The sequence below is a fragment of the Xiphophorus maculatus genome, chromosome 20 (genome assembly GCF_002775205.1).
Source record: "Xiphophorus maculatus strain JP 163 A chromosome 20, X_maculatus-5.0-male, whole genome shotgun sequence".
Classification (NCBI taxonomy): domain Eukaryota; kingdom Metazoa; phylum Chordata; class Actinopteri; order Cyprinodontiformes; family Poeciliidae; genus Xiphophorus; species Xiphophorus maculatus.
In genome coordinates this window covers 10,027,815-10,046,883 of record NC_036462.1, presented here as the reverse complement: position 1 = coordinate 10,046,883, position 19,069 = coordinate 10,027,815, and the positions used below count along the sequence as shown (strand labels likewise).

At 37.7% G+C, this 19,069-nt stretch overlaps 1 protein-coding gene across 5 annotated transcripts in view; it reads left to right on the top strand.

Moving 5' to 3' along the window:
- The window catches only part of arhgef10l (Rho guanine nucleotide exchange factor 10 like), a 127,281-nt gene that overhangs the window by 49,588 nt on the left and 58,624 nt on the right, over positions 1–19,069 (top strand). For all 5 annotated transcript variants that reach the window (XM_023325040.1, XM_023325041.1, XM_023325044.1 and 2 more), the window contains 3 exons: positions 1,157–1,329; positions 5,325–5,440; positions 6,720–6,847. In XM_023325040.1, coding sequence (XP_023180808.1) covers positions 1,157–1,329; positions 5,325–5,440; positions 6,720–6,847 — 417 coding nt within the window. The remainder of the gene's footprint in view (positions 1–1,156; positions 1,330–5,324; positions 5,441–6,719; positions 6,848–19,069) is intronic.

Below are 19,069 nucleotides of genomic sequence, written 5' to 3'. Positions count from 1 at the left end.
TTATATTCACTGTGTAATTCTGTATATCAAAATATTTTTCCTGCAATCTGATAAGTCAAAGAATAAATATAATGACATGATAATGATAGAATCAGATATTTAATATCACCTTCTTCAAAGTCAGATGGTTAGTATTTGTTTGACTTGCTTTTAAGCAGCACTTAAATTGTTTGCATATTCTTCCCCAAGCTTCTAACAGTTTGTTGGAATTCAGCCCCTTTCTTCTTAACAGATCTGCCATAAACATTTTTTATGAAAATGAGATAGTCACTCCAAAGCATTGACCTTAAGTTATTTCATAATTAATCTGGCAGTATGCATAGAACCGTTCATTTGAAAGACCCATTTGTGACTAGGTTTTAACCTACTTGCTGATTTCTTTGGTATTTACACATAATGTTCTTCCCTTATGATGAATGCCATTCTGTGCAGTACATCTGACTCAAAGTAAAAAACATCCACACACCACAATGTTGCCTCCTTTGGACTTCACAATCAAGTTGGTGTTCTTGGCCTTACAAACTTCCTCATTTATTGTGTAATGATTTTCAAAATGACTATATACTTCAATATTAGTTTCGTCCATCCAGACGACATGTATCCAAAATAAAAGATTGTTTTACCCTGTGCACATTTGCAAACTTTTATCTGAATTTTCATGGTATTTTTCGAGTAAAAGCTTCTACTGTGCTAAGTGGCCTTTGTTAGTGAAGGGCTCATATCACATTGGATAATGACACTGTCCTTTCAGTTTTAGCCCTTTTTCACAAACCCTTTTTCTTTTGTTGAGGGGATGACATTCAGATTTCAAACCAGAAGCATTTTATCTCTGGGCCACAGGTGTGCCTCAGTTCAAATCAAATGTTGTGAATTAACCTATTAGAAGCTTGCAAAACCATCACATGAAAACTCAAAAATCCTAACCGACCAAAACAAGAAATTTTTTGTATTTTTTTGTATTTTATATCAGAAAAAAGAGAAAACAATCTTTTTTATTTATTTTAACCAGTGTGTGTAAATTTCTGGTATCAATTGTGTATAAATCACTTTTTTATTTCTGCTTATCTGAATATCCTAGTGGTCATTCTGGTAGTTGCCTCACTTTGTTTTAAAATTTCCTGGCTGTTTAAACAAATGTTGTAATTATTTCCTACAGAGGACCTCCGGATATTAGCAGCCTCGTCCCTGTTGGTCCCAAGTACACCATGAAGTGGAGCGCCCCCCTTCAGCATGTGCAAGTAGTAGAGGTTGGCCAGGAAAACTCTCAAAGCAAAGACACCTTGTTTCAGCAGAGTGGGACTAAGAGGCCAAGTGGGGCCTGCAATTCAGGTAAAAACAAATATGTGAACTTGTGCCGCTGCAATATTTCCCTATGCTTCACCCTCTGGTTAATCTCATCACTATAAACTGACTGTTAGTCTCAGCCTCTTTCTCTGAGTCAGCAAGGCTAATCTGTTCCTGTTCTCAAGTGGAGAGAGGAGATGGAGGGGTGGAGATGCAGTCATGCTGCTTGTCACTCTGATTGAGGATGTGTTTGTGAGGGGGATAGTGATGATGGTCACTTGTTCCTGTGTGCCTGCGGTGTTTTATCTTGGAGAGTGATGCTGGCATAGGGAGCCCCAAGCTGCATCATCCTCACGGTCTCATTTCAGTCTCTGATAGACCACAAACATGTCTGGAGAGGAGTCATCAATCCGTCGAGATTATTCCTTGCCTTTCCAGGACCAATTAGAGAGCCGGTAGCGGCAGATAGGAATCTGTGGTTGAAACAGTAGTTCTTCCACCACCTCTCACAATACTCTGGTGTGTACCGAGCTTGACGAGATCCTTGATAAATGTGCCATGGGAAAAGGAAGATACAAAGCCTTATCGGGATGTAATGCAGCACACTTTGTAAAGTTGCTGCTCCATGACTTAAATATTAATGGTGCCTTCTTCAGTGCTCCTTGTGTCACGCTCAGTAAGCACCTACTCTTTTGAGAGCTGGTTTATATTCTCTCTGGATTTAGTTTTTTTCGTCTTTTGTTCAGGTAGTTTATACTCATATCCTCACAGCTTTGCTGCAAGGTTTTGGGATCATTTAGGATTAGCTCTCAGTACAGCCTTCTGCAAGTTTCTCTAACTAAAATATTGGATGGTGTTTGAATCCTTCTATTTTCCTTTTTTCTTTTTGTTTTTACCCTTTTGGGGTAGTGTCTGTCCCAAAGCCAGTTGCACCAGTTGCCAAATTTTCAATTGGATTTGCAATACCATGTATTTACATATCATGTGATGTAATTCAGCATAGTGACTTGTTGACATGTCCTACCCCCTTAGCGTAACTTAATCATGGAAGGTGAAAATCATCTTTCACCTTCCATCCCACAGACATTTCTTTAGAGAAAAAAACCCCCAAAAACTAGACTGCAGGTGGGTTTGTCTTTTTCCCTCAAACCTTCCATCATTCTGTGTCTTTATTCTGCTGTTGGGCTTCTTGTCTGTATCCCCCAACACATGGAGAGCCAAACAATGTTAATGTGTTTTCCCTGAAAGCCAGTTGTTCCAGGTGTTTATTCTCTTACACTGACTTACCCCCTTTCACACTCTTTTATTCCTGCTTCCCGTATGACCCCCTGTCAGAAATGCTGTTTTTTTTTCCGTCTGTGGTGTAGCAGAGGGTTTGGCTGGAGATCAGACAAGGTTTTTGACATAAGCATTGAAGCTGCTTTGTCTTTAAAGCCACTAGCTAGCATCACTGGCACAGTCAATGAGTGTGAGGACCGACCCCTCTGGGCTCAGGCCTTCTACACCAGTGAATTATGTGCCTTGTGGCCAGCGAGGATAGTCATGTCTTAGTGTATAAACCATATCCTGCCTCACCAACTGGATTATGTTGGATTACAACTCAGCACATTCACCTCTTGGGCTGTAGCCAAAAGCAGGCCCGGGAAGACCAGGGGAACCTGCACAAAGGTCCAGGCAATCCCTTTGAAGAAGACAATGCTCTGACATTGTTCTTTCAGCACACAGCACTACCCCTTTATATTCAGATGTCTCACCTATTGATTTGCTTGCGCAGATGACAGATGTCACTGTGTGCCAGTGTCAAAGATCCTATTAAACCCCCAAAGCTACAATGGCACTCTTTAGATGAATAACACCAGCCCACCCTTCCCCATTTCCCTCTCCCATAGTCTCTCTTATGGCTCTGCTCTCACTCCATTTATGCACGCGAATAGCAAAACAGCTGCAGGTCCCCTCGGATGAGCACGCCTCACTAAACTCGCCGACCTACTCGCCTCTCTTGCTACTTTATTATGTGGCAGCAGAGACAGGGCAAGGGCTGCTTTGGAGCAAAATCTACCTGCAGAATTTAATTAGGCAACTCTCACAGAGCTTGCTGCCGGAGAAATGTGGGCCAGGGGAGCTGGGACGGGGGACGGCAGACAGGAGGAGACGTGGGTATTGATTCCTGGTACTGGGAGAGAAAGACTTTGAAGCCTGTGGACCTCAAATCGATGCTGAATTTTGCGTCTAATGAGACACCTGCATTCTCTTTGGCTAGCAAAGGGCATCATAGCCCCAAATAACAGTTTCTCCATCTAATTTTTTTCTTTACTCATAAATTCACTTTCTGTAGTTCAACAAATAATGGTGATCGATTCTTCTATGCACTAAAACTCTTTTATTAGTGCCCACTAGACTTTGAACCAAAGCAACTTCACCTCCTGCACCTGTATTTGTTCTGTCAGACAATGCCTTCCTTTTCCTGTTGTTGGAACAATTTGACCTTGAGCTTTTACTTTTTAATCTACATGCAGAGAAAAATTGGAGACTGGTAAAAATGGTCTTGTAGGATCTAATCTTACAAATTAATAAAAATTCAAATACAACTGAATGGATAAGTGAAATGTCCATCCATGTCCATGGTATAATAATGGTATTATTATACCATTATTAATGGTATAATAATGATATTTCTGTCTTTTTCTTAAGAAGATAAACAGATATTGGTGAAAATTATATAAAATTTTCAGTGGCATGAATAACTTAATTCTTCATTGCATATCAGAGCTTCTGCCTCACAGAGCTCTTCCCCCATGCCTCTAGCAGTGCAGCTCCTTCAGACTAAGGGCAGCAGTAATTAGGAAACACCTGGTGGAACTGTGCATTTGCTGAGCTTATCATACAAACTACTTCTCAACGCTACTTTACAACGCTACTAAGAACGGTTGTAAACGGCATAATGGACAAACATTGTTTGTGATGATGTGCTAAAGGTGGAGTGTCTGAAAGAATATTAGCTTCTTAAAGAGACAGGAGCCAATTTCAAGACGTAAAAGTGGAAAGTCAAATTTCCTTTGAATTATGTTTAGATATGCAGCATTTTTGCAATAACTAACAGTAAGTTAGCCACTTGACTGTGCTATAAATTGGCACTATGTGCCTGGAAAATACACAGTGCCTCTCCTTTAAAAAATAAATGTACACATTTCTTTATTCAAAGGGATTCATTTTAAATGCAGACAATATTTGACAAGTAATTTCTAATCATATTTTTTTTCTCCATATTTTAAACTAATGAAACTGTGACCAGAAACGGATAATGTATTTCTACCTTTTAGAGTGCCAACACAATAGTTTTTAAGTGATGTGACAGGGTGCGTCCCCTAAGTTGTGCCTCAATGTGAATTATCATTTTTTTCAATCCCTTTTGAACTATTCTCCAGTCCCTACAAAAATAGCACATTTTGATAAATGATTAATCCCCTTTCTCTGTAATCAGAGGCAAAGCCTTCATCTGTAATCACAACATTCAAATGATTAATATAATTGCTAACAAGTATTCTGCATGTCAGCACAACGTAGAAAACAGCAAAAATTTTGACCACTCTTTATATTCAGTGGCTTTACTCATAAAAGAGCATTAAATGCAAACTGACATACATGCTCTAATTTGGTGTCTGTGCCCTATTGTAATAGTAACATGACAGCTGCTCAAGGCAAGTATATTTAACAAAAACTAGTAAATACTGGAACTTAAAAGAACAAGTTAACTAACAATTTGGAGTAGAATAGCTTTGTAAAATACTGGTATACTTGATTAGACAAATGACTATTAGTGCAAATCAATTGATATCAAACTTGAAACATGTAATGTAAATGAACTCTACAGCATAAGAATAACAGCATTTACCTGTTTGTGAGTTGAAGTAGTTATTGGCTCAATAAAACTGACTAAATAGTTGCATTTTATCGCTGTGTACTGAGACTGTGACTCTCAGCATATGCTGCATTATGCAATCTAATGCTTATATCCAAACTCTGTGGTGCCCATCTCCCAGGAAAAGCTCTCTTGGGCCCTCCACGGTTGTACCAGGAGCTGCAGGAACTTCAACATGACCTTTCAGTTGTGGAAGAGGTTACTCTGCTTGTGGGCACACTACAGGGGATATACCAGGTACGTCTTGAACTTACATGTTGCAGTTAATCTCAAAACATATAAAGACCCCCCCCCAAAAAAGAAAGCCAAATGGCAAAGTCTCAGATGTGCTGCGTTTTTTCCTTTAGCTGAAACTGTTCAGATCACCAAAACATAGTCTGTTCTGTTCACATGCATCACATCACTGCACAGGCTAGGTTGTTCCAGAATGTGTATGCTACTATTTTTGATCTTTGAGAAAAACACTCACAGAAAGACTTATGCTGAAGAATTAATTTAACCTATGCCAAGAGTGCTTTTAGCATCACAAGTTGTTTGTGATCAAGTTATCAAAAGATGGTAAATTAAAATGTTTGACTCATAGAAATACAATTTACCAGCAGAAGCTAGCCTCATAAAACCTTTGAAACCTCTCAAAACTAGAAGAGGAATAACAGAGAACGCGTTAAGATGCTTAAACAGTTAAAGGTGGAACATCCAAGAGGTAAGAACTCTACAAAGAGAGGGACACATTTTTCAGCTTTTTCGCCTGGAAAAAAAAAGATTTTTAAGATGTTATTAAAATAAAACTCCTTTTTCAAATTATTAATTTGCAGAAGCACGTGATCTACCATCTTTCTCCCCTAGAATAGTGCCATAAGGGTGGGAATGAGATGTTCTCACTGATACAAAAGAGCCCGTCGACACCCTCCAGTACTGTACAAATCAGTAGCCTTCCTTATAATTTTCTGGTATCACATTTATGGCACTACATGCTACATACAGTAACACAACCAGGGAGGTAGACTCCAGTAATCACCCGAGTTTCACTGGCTAATGGTTGCACCTTTGCTTCTCCGGGCTTAATGAGCACAATGTCCTCAGGAGGAGGGATGCTGGTCTGGCACTTAATGGCTGGTATTCCTTTCCACCTAGTTATATTACTGTCTGTTGAAAAAAATAAAGTAGACAAAATACTTCTACACAGCTCATTTGCTGCAGAAAATTGATTTCATTCTGTTTGACTAGAGGGTCCAGGCTTTACTATAAAATGGATGTCAGAACTGAAATAAATTCAGAGTTATATTTGAGTGAATGAACAAGATTGCACAGTTTATTAACTGAAGAAAATTGGTTCAAATAATGCACTGCAGGTTTTGTAAAAAAAAAAAAAAAAAAAACATACCTTAGGAATGTGAGCTTCTATAGGATGCACCTTTGGTTTTCATGTGCATGACTTGTGCTGTGTGCTTGATGACCCGTGCATGCCTTAGTTTAGAATCAGCCAGTTTTAAATGTGTGTGTCTCTCTTTCAAAGAACCTAAACACCACCGTGTCCCAGGACTGGTGTCTGGCTCTGCAGAGGCTTATCCGCATCAAAGAAGAACAAATCCAGTGTGCTAACAAGTGTCGCTTACGCCTGCAGGTGCCTGGCAGGCCAGACAAGTGAGTAGAATTTCACATAAGGTAAAGCACTAATTGAAACGTGCAGCTAATGGCATGCTTGGGAATAAGAAAATATGACAATAAAATGTGAGACAACACAAAATAGTGTCCCCGTTGTGGTAGCTTACTAAAAGGTTTAAAATTTTTAGATTATTTTAATGGCAATTATACCAGACTAATAAAGGAATAGTCCAGGTTTATTTTATTTCAGATAATACATCAAAATTACACAAGAAAACATTATGATAATGAATAGTGAAAATAAGAATCTGTGTTTGTCTAGAACAGATTTAAAATAGAATTTCATGGAATATAAAATATAATATAGTTTAATAATTTTTTAATATGTGTTACCACACGTCTAGTACAACAAAGGCACAAAAAAGTATATGTTTTCAGGACAATCTTTGAGGTTTGTCTGTGAAACACAGATCTTAAGTTAGATATGATATTTATTTTGATAAATACAAAATTTCACTGTTATTCTTTAAATATTTGTTCCTTTTCTGTGTGTTGTTTCTGTGAATGACATAGGTTGGAGGCCAATTCAGATAAACAAGTATTCTTAAAAAGCGTTTCAGCAAGTTTTTTTTGTATTTCAAGTAATCTCAACTACTTCACTCAATCCATAACTATGTTGACACTGACTTATTGCAGTACAAACATTATTGGAATTGTATGTGATGGCCCATCACAAAGTAGTACAAAAATACAGGAATTAGGCCAGATGAAGTCAAAATTCCACTTTTTGACCTACATACACCTGCAAATCACCCTTCATCGTAACCACCATCTTCATTGTGAAATATGGTGACAACACTATGCAGCCTTTTTGGAGGGTGGTCATAGAAGATGGGAAAATGGTCCTACTAATTTAGAACATAACTTTAAAAATAATTACAAATTTTATTTAAAAGTGCCTTTCATAACAGTCAATGATAGTTTCCAAGAAAGTAAAAACAACAAACATTAAGAGACATGCAGCAGTGTATCAAAAGAAGTTGGCAACCCGTTAGAGCCTGCAAAAGACTAAGACGGAAGTTAAACTTCCAGATGGGACAACAGTCATAAACATACAGTCAGACTAACACTGTCCATCCATCCATCCATTAATCCGTCCAGTATTCAACACTCTTTTTCCTTGTGGGATTACCAGGGGTGCTGATGCCTATCTCCAGTGGTCAACGGGAGAGATACCAGGTCTTTCTCCAGATCATTAGTTTTTTTGGGGGTGGGGGGTTGTAACCTAATATGAAACTTAAATTCTTCTTTAATTGTAGTCTCTTTATTGGTGATTATTTTAAAATGAATGAATAAAATATGAAGTAGAACAGAAAAATAGTGTGTCTGCATATTTTAGAATTGGACGTTTAACTATTAAAGAGAGAAAAAACATTGCTTAATTTTTCTTATCTTTCTGGGTTCAGAAGGACAACTTGTGTCAAACCATTTTCTCATTTTCCATTAAAGGAACTGAGGTGACATATGGTATCTCCTATTACTGAGGATCATTGGGCAATTGGAATACCTTTGCATTTCTGCAAATTAAATATGAGAACAGTTTGCTCTGCCTTGGGGGGATAATTGCTTAACTAGAGTATATTTTTTTTAATTCTGTGCATGAATAAATAAAAAAAATGTCACAAAATGTTCTGTTTGTATAATTTATTGGATTCATTCTGCTTCACTTGAACTTTTTGCATAGCTTGGACTACCTACAATTCATGATAAAAATCTATGCTACATTATTTTTCTGTTTAGGGACTGGTCTCTCAGTCTCAGGGTTTCCCAGTTTAAGTTTACACTTTAAAATGTGTGAGGGAGTTTATATAGCCACTTATAAAGAAAGAGTTCATAAGGGCTTTACTGTCTGCTTCTTTGGAAGATTGAGGCTTAGATGGTCAAAGAATCAAAAGCTCTGTTGAGGGATATCCATGGTTTACTTTTAAGTTAGTTAAATTGTGGTTTGTGACTGAATCAGTAATTTGATTATATACTTTAGTTTCAATCTCAGTTTACTGTGAACTGGAATATTGTGACCTGTGCAGTGATTGATCCAACCATACAGATCCAGACATAGTAAAATGCTAAATGCCGAAGGGAACGTAAACCAACACGTTTCTATTTTATTCACTTTGCACTGTTTTGTAATATACTGCTGTATTTTACAGAACAGTGTTTCTGTCATTTAGCATTTAACCTCTCCTTGTGTTCTTTTTTACAGTCTCTGCACTTTTGTGGAAAAGTAATTTTTTTAATCCTCTATGAAATGTAGTTTTCTCAAAGCCTCAACCTTCATGAAAGCTCTATAATTAACCAAAATGAAATGAAGTAAAAGCAGAAATACCTTGTGGATGGAAAGCTTCTGTGCACAGCAACAATGGCAAATGTACAACATTTTTCCCTTTGACCTTGTCATTATCTCCGATTCAACCACACAGTCACTCTGACTTTAGAATTTAAATGTTGGAGGTAGGGAGGATCATGGGTTTAATCAGAGAAGCAGTATTTGTTTATCTCAGTTTCACATGTGCAATCAAACAGACTCTTGGAGTGGCTTCGCTGTCATACATGAAGTTTAAAATATGGAGGTGAATTTATGTGGGTGGCATGATTACTGAAGGACTGAACACCTACTTAGAGAACAACAAAGATGGCAAAAAGAGTGTATGAGTAGCTTAGAGTGTTACACAGGAGCTGCTGGGAATAGCAAATAATGGCAGATTATAATGGATCCAATTTTGTGGCTTCTGTTGGGAATTGGATAAGAAACAAGCAGGGGGGGACAGAAAGAGAAAGATTGTGATAAAGAAGCTGGAGCCCTGCAGAGACAGAATAAGCAGAACGAGGAGAGGAAGAAAGAGAGTGAAAGTGATGAGCGACCCCCTCCATGAAAGACTTGGCTTGGTGCCGGCAGGGCAGTGGCAGTCAAAGTAGAGGGCCTAATGCTTCAGAGCCAGAGAGAATCAAACTGTGCCAAGCCAAGTTAAAGTGACAGCTTGAGCAGAGTAGCAGCTCAGATCAGTTCTCCCACATCTCCCAGCTTCCTCATCGGCTGTCACCCCAGGCCTGCAGGGCCAATCTGCTTACTCAGATGTTTGGTGGAGCCAGATGTCATGCTTACAACAGAGCCCCCAAATTCCCCTTAAAGAGGTAACCTATTTGCTGAACTCTTGCGATAATGCTATCAGAAACTGCACTGACAAAGAGATTTTCTACCTCATGCATAGGTGCCTTCTCTATATTTGTCTTTAAGATTTAGATGATGTAGACCAGGGTTTCTCAATTCCGGTCCTCAGGGTCCACTGCCCTGCATGTTTTAGACACGTCTCTGCTCCGGTACACCTGATTCAAATGATTGCACCAGCTCCTGCATGTCACCAAGTGCTGCAGAAGCCTGTTAATCACCCACTTATTCAAGTTGGGTTCAGTAGAAGGGGAACACCTAAAACATGCAGGGAATTGAAAACACTAATGTAGACCAAGACTTGGGCTTAAATCATGCAAGGAAATGGTCCTGGGATTTGGGGAGCAAGAGAGATGGATATCCTGAAGGCAAAAAGGGTAAAATTTTGGTTGTGTGATAGCAATCTAAATGAGGTTGGGCCTCGGTGTTGGACGGTTGGACCACCATGAGCCTAGGGGCACAGGGTGACAGGTGGCACAGCGGGTGCTCAAATCATTTTGACACTACCCAGGGTGCAATAGTGGCAGATTGCAGGGAACAGTACTGGCCAGACTCTGTCTGCTGAGATTCTTCCACAAACACAAATGCATCAACACATTCATAAACATGTTTATGGAAAAGTTTGATTTTTTTTTTCTCTTCCTGCTTCCTTTTGCTACTAATTTGACAATCAGCTTTGTGCAACATTACTTCCAACATCTGTGTTTGCGAGTTACACATCTTCACACAAGCTTCCTGGTGACAAATGCAAATGCACTTAAGCAAGCATATGTTTCAATAAAAGTAGCACACATTAAGAAACATGCATCCACACGCATTTGGTGTTGAGCCTTTTCTCTGCTGGTGATAGAGTGGTACCGCAGCAGGGACCCCCTGTACTGAGTTGGTCCCCTCCTGTCTGCCCAGGAGCGAGTCTCTGCAGTCAGGCAGCACATCACAGCCTCCACACTGCAAACAGACGAGTACGTGGAGAGAATCCTGACTGCTGCCTCAAAGGCACCCTCCTACGTGTGACAGCAGTTCATTAACATCCACTTTAGGTGCATATGCAGGAGCAACCAAAGGCCTCGATATGGGGACCATGCTGTGGCATGCAGCAGATATAGAGTTCAAATTTTATAGTTAAACTAAATGTGTTTGTTGATTTTCTTTTTTCTTTGCCAACCATCTCCAAGCACAGACTGTTCATAAGGGGACCTATCATTTTTGCTTAAAAAGAGTCTATTATTTGCAGATGACTTACCATTGCAAGGGCAACAAGTCGGTTCATACTTAAAAGATTGACACTTACTGAAGTCATCCTTACTGCCTGACTCATCCAGATAGACAAGTCTCGCTCTGACTCCTTACAAACCATTTGTATACCAGTTGTTTGTTGAGTCTACGGAAAATACATCTGTTGATGTAGCATTTGTGAGGCAAAAACAGTTATGATACATAAACAACTGATTGATTTACCTTCTTAACTTAAACTTAACTTAAAACTTTTGTTTTTTGGATTCAATGTAGAGTATTTAATTATGCTTTATAATAATTGTAAAAAAATAAAGGTAACTACTTCACGGATTTCGCCTATCACGGGTTCTTTTCGAAACGCAACCCCCACGGAAAACGAGGGTTCACTGTATATCCATCTGCTTTTCTATCCATTTTGTTTTTTCCTGTAACTAGTCTATTCAGCTCTCAATCACTGACAAACATTCAGATTTGTGTGAAAGAGTATAAAGATATTGCATTTACCAGTTACAGATTTAAAATAAAATCTCATGTAATATAAAATATAATATAGTTTAATAGTTACATCAGTTACAGTTAAATTGCTTTGTCTTGATAAGAGCTGTAGAACTGTCAAAACTGCACAAAGATTATACTCAGATAGAAAACTATGGATAATAGAGTTCTTCCGTACTTTAATTGCTATTTTGAGAAAGTTTGCTTTGAACTCTAACTGTACAAACAGTATGCATTTTCACAGCAGAACATGGTTGATTCTGACTCCATTGAATGTGTGATGCTTATGAATAGATTTTATTTGAAGTAGGACGCATCAACGTTTACTAGTTGCAAAAAGAGTAGGTACAAAATACTTTATAATATTGTGTTGTCTTTATAAATATAAACACAAGCAAAATTAATTTAGTTTGAGTAAAAATCTAAATTGAGTTACTTTAGTTGTAGTTTTACATTACCTGCAATAGTGTGTAGTAAACACATGAAATGCATCCTATTGTCAGAACATTATTAGATAGAATAATAAACTAAAGATTCTGCAAACTAAAGATTACAGAATCTTTAGTTTTTATATGAAACGAAGGACCATATAGCAATACAGAAGCTGTGTTCTTGGACGTTTCAGCCAATCAGAAAATGTTTAATAAATTGTACCAAATTGTGCCTATGTTGCAATGCGGTTCATAAAATAGCAGGCTATTTTTATAAGCGGGGTTGTAGTTAAAATCATTTTGGTTGTGCTTGTTTTATTGTGACAAAAAAAAAAATAAGCGATGTTCTTTGACAGCAGACAAATTTGAGTGTTTGTTTGTAGCCATGCAGAGATGGGAACAGATGCTCAGAGAATCTGTTTTGCAGGGGTATCAGGATTTGTGGAGTTATTTTAGAACTGATGCTTGCTCCAATCACTCATGTTGGTTGTGTTGTAAAAGAGTGTGATTAGCAAATTGGAAAGATGAGTATACACACAGAGAGACATTTGGTGGACACTGGTGGGGACAAAATGTTTTGTTTTTCAGTAGTCAGGGTCTTGGTCTTGATAAGCTATCTAACCTGCTTATGTTAATGGAATCCTGTGAAGTTCTACACATTAATAATGTACTCAGTCTTCCCAGGTCACCTGGCTGCTACCTTTTTTTTACGTCCGTTGTGTAATTTATTCAATTGACCTTTGCCTCTGATTATAAGCAACCCAAGCATGTTGTTTTAATTGCATCAATCACCAGACACCTTTATGTTTCCTTTGTTATGATAGGCTGATCTTAAATAGGTTCAAAGCATGGAGCCTACTGTCACTGTAATCATATCTTCGCTGACTTAGTGCAGAGCAGACTAGTATGACAACAGTAAAAAAAAAACAAAAAAAACTATTTTCCCTATTCAGGTATTGGCCTATGTACCATACACATTTAATTTGGCTTACTCTTATAATGTTTTATCCTGACTCAGTTTTAAAATGTTCACCTCCATGAAGTTGATCAAATTATGCATTTTATTATGCATGTGGTGGTGTTGTGTATTGTGGATGGTGTTTAGAGCCAATTCCAATGGAGCAAGATGCGCTAACTAGAGTTCAGACCGTTAAAACTTCATTCCAGAGAGTGTTTTAATCACAAATAGTTTTGTAACATTGAAATGGTCTCTGTTTTATGGGTATATTTTACTTTTCTTTTATGCCAATAAGCCACTATGGAGTAAAATATCCCTAAAATGTTCTAAATGTCTTGTTTTCTTAATGCTAACTGGAGCTAAGCTAAACTTGGCTAAATGCTAAAGCATTGAAAACATAACTATTTTCTGCTGATGTAGTCAACCGCAGCGATCCTTGTTGCTCATAAACAATATTGCTATTTACAGTGTTTTTGACTAAGATTGTTAAAACAGCTAAATATTAGAGCCTGGGTGTTAATTTTGCTACTCCAAATGAATAAATTTATCAGTGTGGTAATTTAAAGTTCATGAATCAAATCTTAAAGACTGTTGGTTTCACCCTCCCGTACATAATAATACACAATTGGCTATTAGTTTTTGCATGGAGGGAATCTTCCTACAATAGTGACTCCTAGGCAATACAGATTTCACATTTCAGCACCAAGGAGAGTGCCTGTCACTGGGTCAGTGGGAGCTACAGCTATCTTTGAGCCAGTGTGTGTTTGTAATCCTGAATCTGATGCATCAAGCCCAAATCATCCCACAATGTTTTGTATGGTTTGAAAAAAATATCTCAGCTTGAACTGAAACAGTGTTAGTCTGAGTGCAATTTACACATAACGAACAGAGGAGTGAATAATTGCATAAAGGTAATTGTCAAAGGTGTTCACATTTAATACCAATCAGGGCTAATCAAGGCAAAAAAGGAACACTTAGTCAAACATGTAGATGTGATTGCCTATCAAACTGAAGAAAATATCTGCAGCTAATCACAGTAAACAAAAAATTACTTATTATTCATTCAAATATAAATATGTAATTGCCCTCTTCCAAAAACAAGAAGGGGATGTTTGACTTTGTGCATGTGGATCGCAGAAGTTCACTCTTTAAATTAAACAGAAGACAGAGTTCATCAAAAATATATTGCATAGCAAAATAAAATAAAAACAATCACAATAGCTGTGTATGAGGCCAAAGCTTGATCTAGTATTTCCTGGTATACAGCTCAAAGCATAAACCAGCTAATCAAAAGTTTACTGTTTGTGGATTATTTTCATTACTTTGTAAGGCTCTTTCCACAACATCTGTAACATCCTACAAAATAAGACATAATGCATAATGGGCATATTAAACACATTCTGTTTTCTACTTCTTTGTCATTCTATAAAAGCTTTTTTCTTTTTTGGGGGTGGTAAATGTAGAATTTGATTCCACTAGCCTCCACCCCGCATCCTCCAATCCTCTTTGTTTGTCCAGGGACAGCTTGATAATTTTTTTCTTCTTTTTTTTTCTTTTCACATTCCTACATGTTGACGCAATCACATTGGAGGCAAACAACAATAGGTTCCCACTGTGGTTACACATTGTCTTTACTCAGCACCATTCCAACGATTTTTGATGGTACTGGCTTGGTACTCAAATTCAATACCTGAAATTTATTTTTCAGTCACAATTCTGTTTCTCTTCTGGTAGCATTTGATCAATGTTATATCTTTATTAATTGTTTTAATGCTACATTAATTATGAAAATGGAAATAAAGTGCTGTAAATATTTAAATAATTCTTGGGTGTTGCTATGTAAAAATTGTGGTCTTTAACTTTTGTCAAAAAATGTAAAACCTTACCATTTAAGTACAAACATATGCATGACATAATCTAAAATACCATCCTTTTGTAGAACTAATGTACCCAAAATCACATACGCTTTAAAACCCAAAGGTTTAAAGAAGATGATTTTTAACTCAATTGTATATCTTAAGTCAGGGATGGTCGTTGCCATTGGAATGATTTTGTATGGCCCTTGACCACAACTCAAGAATGGGATAAATTGTATTTAGGTATAGATATTTAGTTTATGGGGTCAAAATAATATATTTTTTTACAATATTAATAAAATAATAATCATAATCAAAATGTTGTGCTCCTTCAAGCTATGATGACTTTTATCTTGTCATTGTGGCTTCCTTACCCAAAATCGTCATAGATCCCTGTCTTAAGTGCTTGGCTTTTTTGACCTCGTCCAAAGATGTACCATTTGTTTTCTTCACTCTTCAAATATATTTCCTGTAGATTGCTTCATTTTTATTCTTAACTAGTTTTTATTATAAATATAGACACCATGGGAAGGATATTATTCTCACCTAAATTTATTCCAGAGAGTTTTGCCTTATACACTTTCTGTATGCTTGTGAGATTTGTAAGGGTCATGGGAAAATCCTTCTCCCCAGTCCTAAGTTAAGCTTCTGGTGCCAGGGAGTATTTCTTAGAATAATGATCATCTTACACTGGCATGGACAAGGTAAATGCCAGCGATGTTGGGAGATGGTCATTATTACCTTAATCAGGAAGATACAGTAACTTCACCAATATAGCCACCAATTAGAGTTCCTTTGAAATGATTTTCTTAGATGCTATTTTTCAATTGAAAATATATTTTTGTTGTTCTATATATTGCTTTGTTAGCGTGTAATCAGCCAACAAGCTTAACTTGTAAGGGTCTGTTTATTGTGTTGGTTGAAGCTTATCTGGCTGTTACAGGACAGCGACAACATTGAATTGTTTTTAATAATACACTGAAATTATTTTCTTAGATTAATTTTACCTTTTCCCAATACCTTTTCAAGCATGCAGTTACAGACAGTTGGGATATAAAACATATTCAGGTTAAAAAAAGCTAATTAATACAACAAATTCATGATTTGTTTTTTCATGTTTATTATTTAAAGCCAAAGTTATCATAATAGATCCAATTAGTTACTTTCAAATACTGTTTTATTGTATTCCCAATCATGGAGATGAACCCCAAAATAACAGTGCTTTAATATTAATATTGTATTAATTTCTGCAGCCTTTTAGAATTAATTCAGATGGAGCCTTGCCCTCTAAATATAATGGTACAGGCTTTTTTGTCTGTCTGAAAATTGATAAACCTTTGTAAATAACAAAAACAAAATACTTTGTCTTTTTACTGCATGCAAGGATTTTGGTCAGACATACTACAGTGAGTCAAGGCTAACAAAATGGTGACCGAGGTTGCAGCAGTTTTAGCATTTTACAAATTTAGAAATAAATGTAGTGTCCTTTAAGTTTTTTCAACTGCAAATCCGAGTTTCTATCCGACACACTGGGTTTCAGGAGGATGAAGGGGAAGTGCCACTAACACTCACATCTGCATTTGTCCCGTTCTTGTGCATTACTATGATAGCTGACCTGCCCCCTTAAATCACTGGGTCATCTTCTCCCTTTGCTACTCACTTTGCTCTGCTTTCTCTCAGTCCTATTCCCCTTCTGACTCTCCTTACACTCCTAGGTCTCCTGGTGTCCTCTCTGCCGGCACGCGTGAGCTCGTTCTCTATTCTGGCCGCGCAGCACACCTGCACTGCGGTTGTCAGTCACTGGGCAGTGGAGAGAAATGGAAACTGCTCTCAGTTTAGCATGTTTGATGTTGTGTGTGCATGAAGTACTACCTAAAGAATCAAGATAAGTGAAAAGCATAAAGCTTTTCACACCTTGTCTCGCCCTCTTTCTTTGGCAAATTGCACATGCTATGTTTAAGAATGAGTAACTGAGTAACACCTCAGTGAGAAAATGCAACTTTTTCAACATGTCAGATATGTCTTTGCTTTGTTCCCATTTTGCATATGTCCCTCTCCTTCTCGCTATATGCATTTTTAAAATAGTTTGGACAAAGCACTACTAGGTATGGCAGAAATCGAATTTCTGATTTCTTTCACTTCTCTACTCAATTACCTCCTAATAATGCTTAAGAGTGAAATTGGCTTCCTAGTGTGTGTCTGTCCCTGCATCCACCTTTTTCACACACTCGCTTCCTCCTTTTCTTTTCTTCCCCTTCTAATAACAGCAGAATTGGTGTAGAATTCACAGGTAGCTGGGAAAAGGCTATTTCTTTTGATAGCTGCTCAATTCTTTAAAAAAGACAGCACAACCTCGATCAGGGAAACTACTTCTAGTTATGAGAAAGCTGGATAAATCTAGACAAGACACGCTCTTCTGAATCACTAGACATAGAGTACTTTCTAATTTGGGGGTTGTAATGCTAATCTCCTTTTAGACTTAAAGTAGAATCTTATTTTAGGTCAGCAGAAATGGGGGGAAGAAAAAAAAATAGACAAAGACAACACAATGACTTCCAAGCTAAAAAAAATGGACTAAGCAGGTGACTAAGACAGCCAAATGTCAAAGTGAACACCTGTATTTGGTAGAATCTGTGTTCTTACAATGTTGAGTTACTGCCCTGGAGGTGATAGACACCTCTGGTGTTCCTGCCAATTCCGTTCTGGGTTCCAGTCAGGTAATGAGCCATGTGCCCACTCAACCTGGCTGCTTTGATGTCTGACAGTAATTTCTATGTTGCACAGAAGGAAGTGATTCACCCTTAGTTGGATACCATTGCTCTTTTTTGGGGGTCCTTCATGATCAGACTTTGCCTGGGATACATAGCTTTTTGTGGGTTCCATCATTCATTAGTAGATTAATTTGTGCTGCTAGGCATTCATGGAGAGCAGTCAGAAAGCTATGCTGTCTTGAATCTTTGTTATTATAATGTGTAGTGACTCTTGTTCTGGGTGATTGCTGTGGTCCACTCTTGCAGTCCCTTTCCATACAATTTTTTTTATTATCTGACATCTCCTATTCCCCACTCAAATAACAGGAATATCAGCAAAAGGAATTTTGATCTATAATTTAACTTTAAAAAGTTCACTTCAGGTCACTTCTTGGTCATTTCTCCCAAACTCTTTAATGAGGTTTGTTTCATATTGATCTTAAGCCATCTCTGTTATTTGTGAACCATTGCTGAAAATATGTATTTTATTTCTGAAACTCAACTTTCCATTAATATTTTTATGTGAACAGGAAGCTTCATTAATTTATATGTTTTTTATGGCTTACTCTCCTTTCAGTGAGGAAATGTCAACAGATCTTGGCAGCTATAAGCCAGTAATACAGAGCTTGCTTCTGAAGTCCATATGTAAATGCAGGCCATAACATAGAAATTAAATAACATTAATGCTCTAAAAGTTCATTTCTTTAAAAAAAATAATTATAATGATATTCTGTTGTACTTAGACACATCTGTATGTGTCTCCAATTCCAGTCTCAGACTTGTTTGGGTCTTAAAAATTTTATTATGGTGTAGCTAGAGCCGGCAGTCTCTAAAACAGCTCCCATATTAGACCTGAGCTTTTATGCGTATATGTGTTTCTTTTTCTCCACCTTTGTTTGGACCCACAACGGAGCTGATGGTTTTTTGGACAATCTCGTGTTTCATTTTTCTCTCAGCTGCACTTGTGTTCAGAGGGCCACAAGAACAGCTACATTGTTTATACCAGGGATCAGCTGTTAGCTTTCTGTGCTGCAGCTGTGCCGTTTCCCCACAAGCCTTCGATGTTACCCATGAGCTGAAGATAAAGAGACACGGGACCCATGCTGACTCTGGGTGTTTCAGCAGGAGAAGAAGGTTCAGGCCTGTTATTCTGTTCCTCATGGGAAGTGTGAAACAAGCTGGTTGATCTAGTGGCGCTTACCTGTCATCAGAGGAACTGCTGGGAAATCAGCTAGATTCTGACTGAAACGTGGTGAACCATACTAATCACAGGGAGACTCTTAACTATGGATGTTTTCATTTCTTGGGT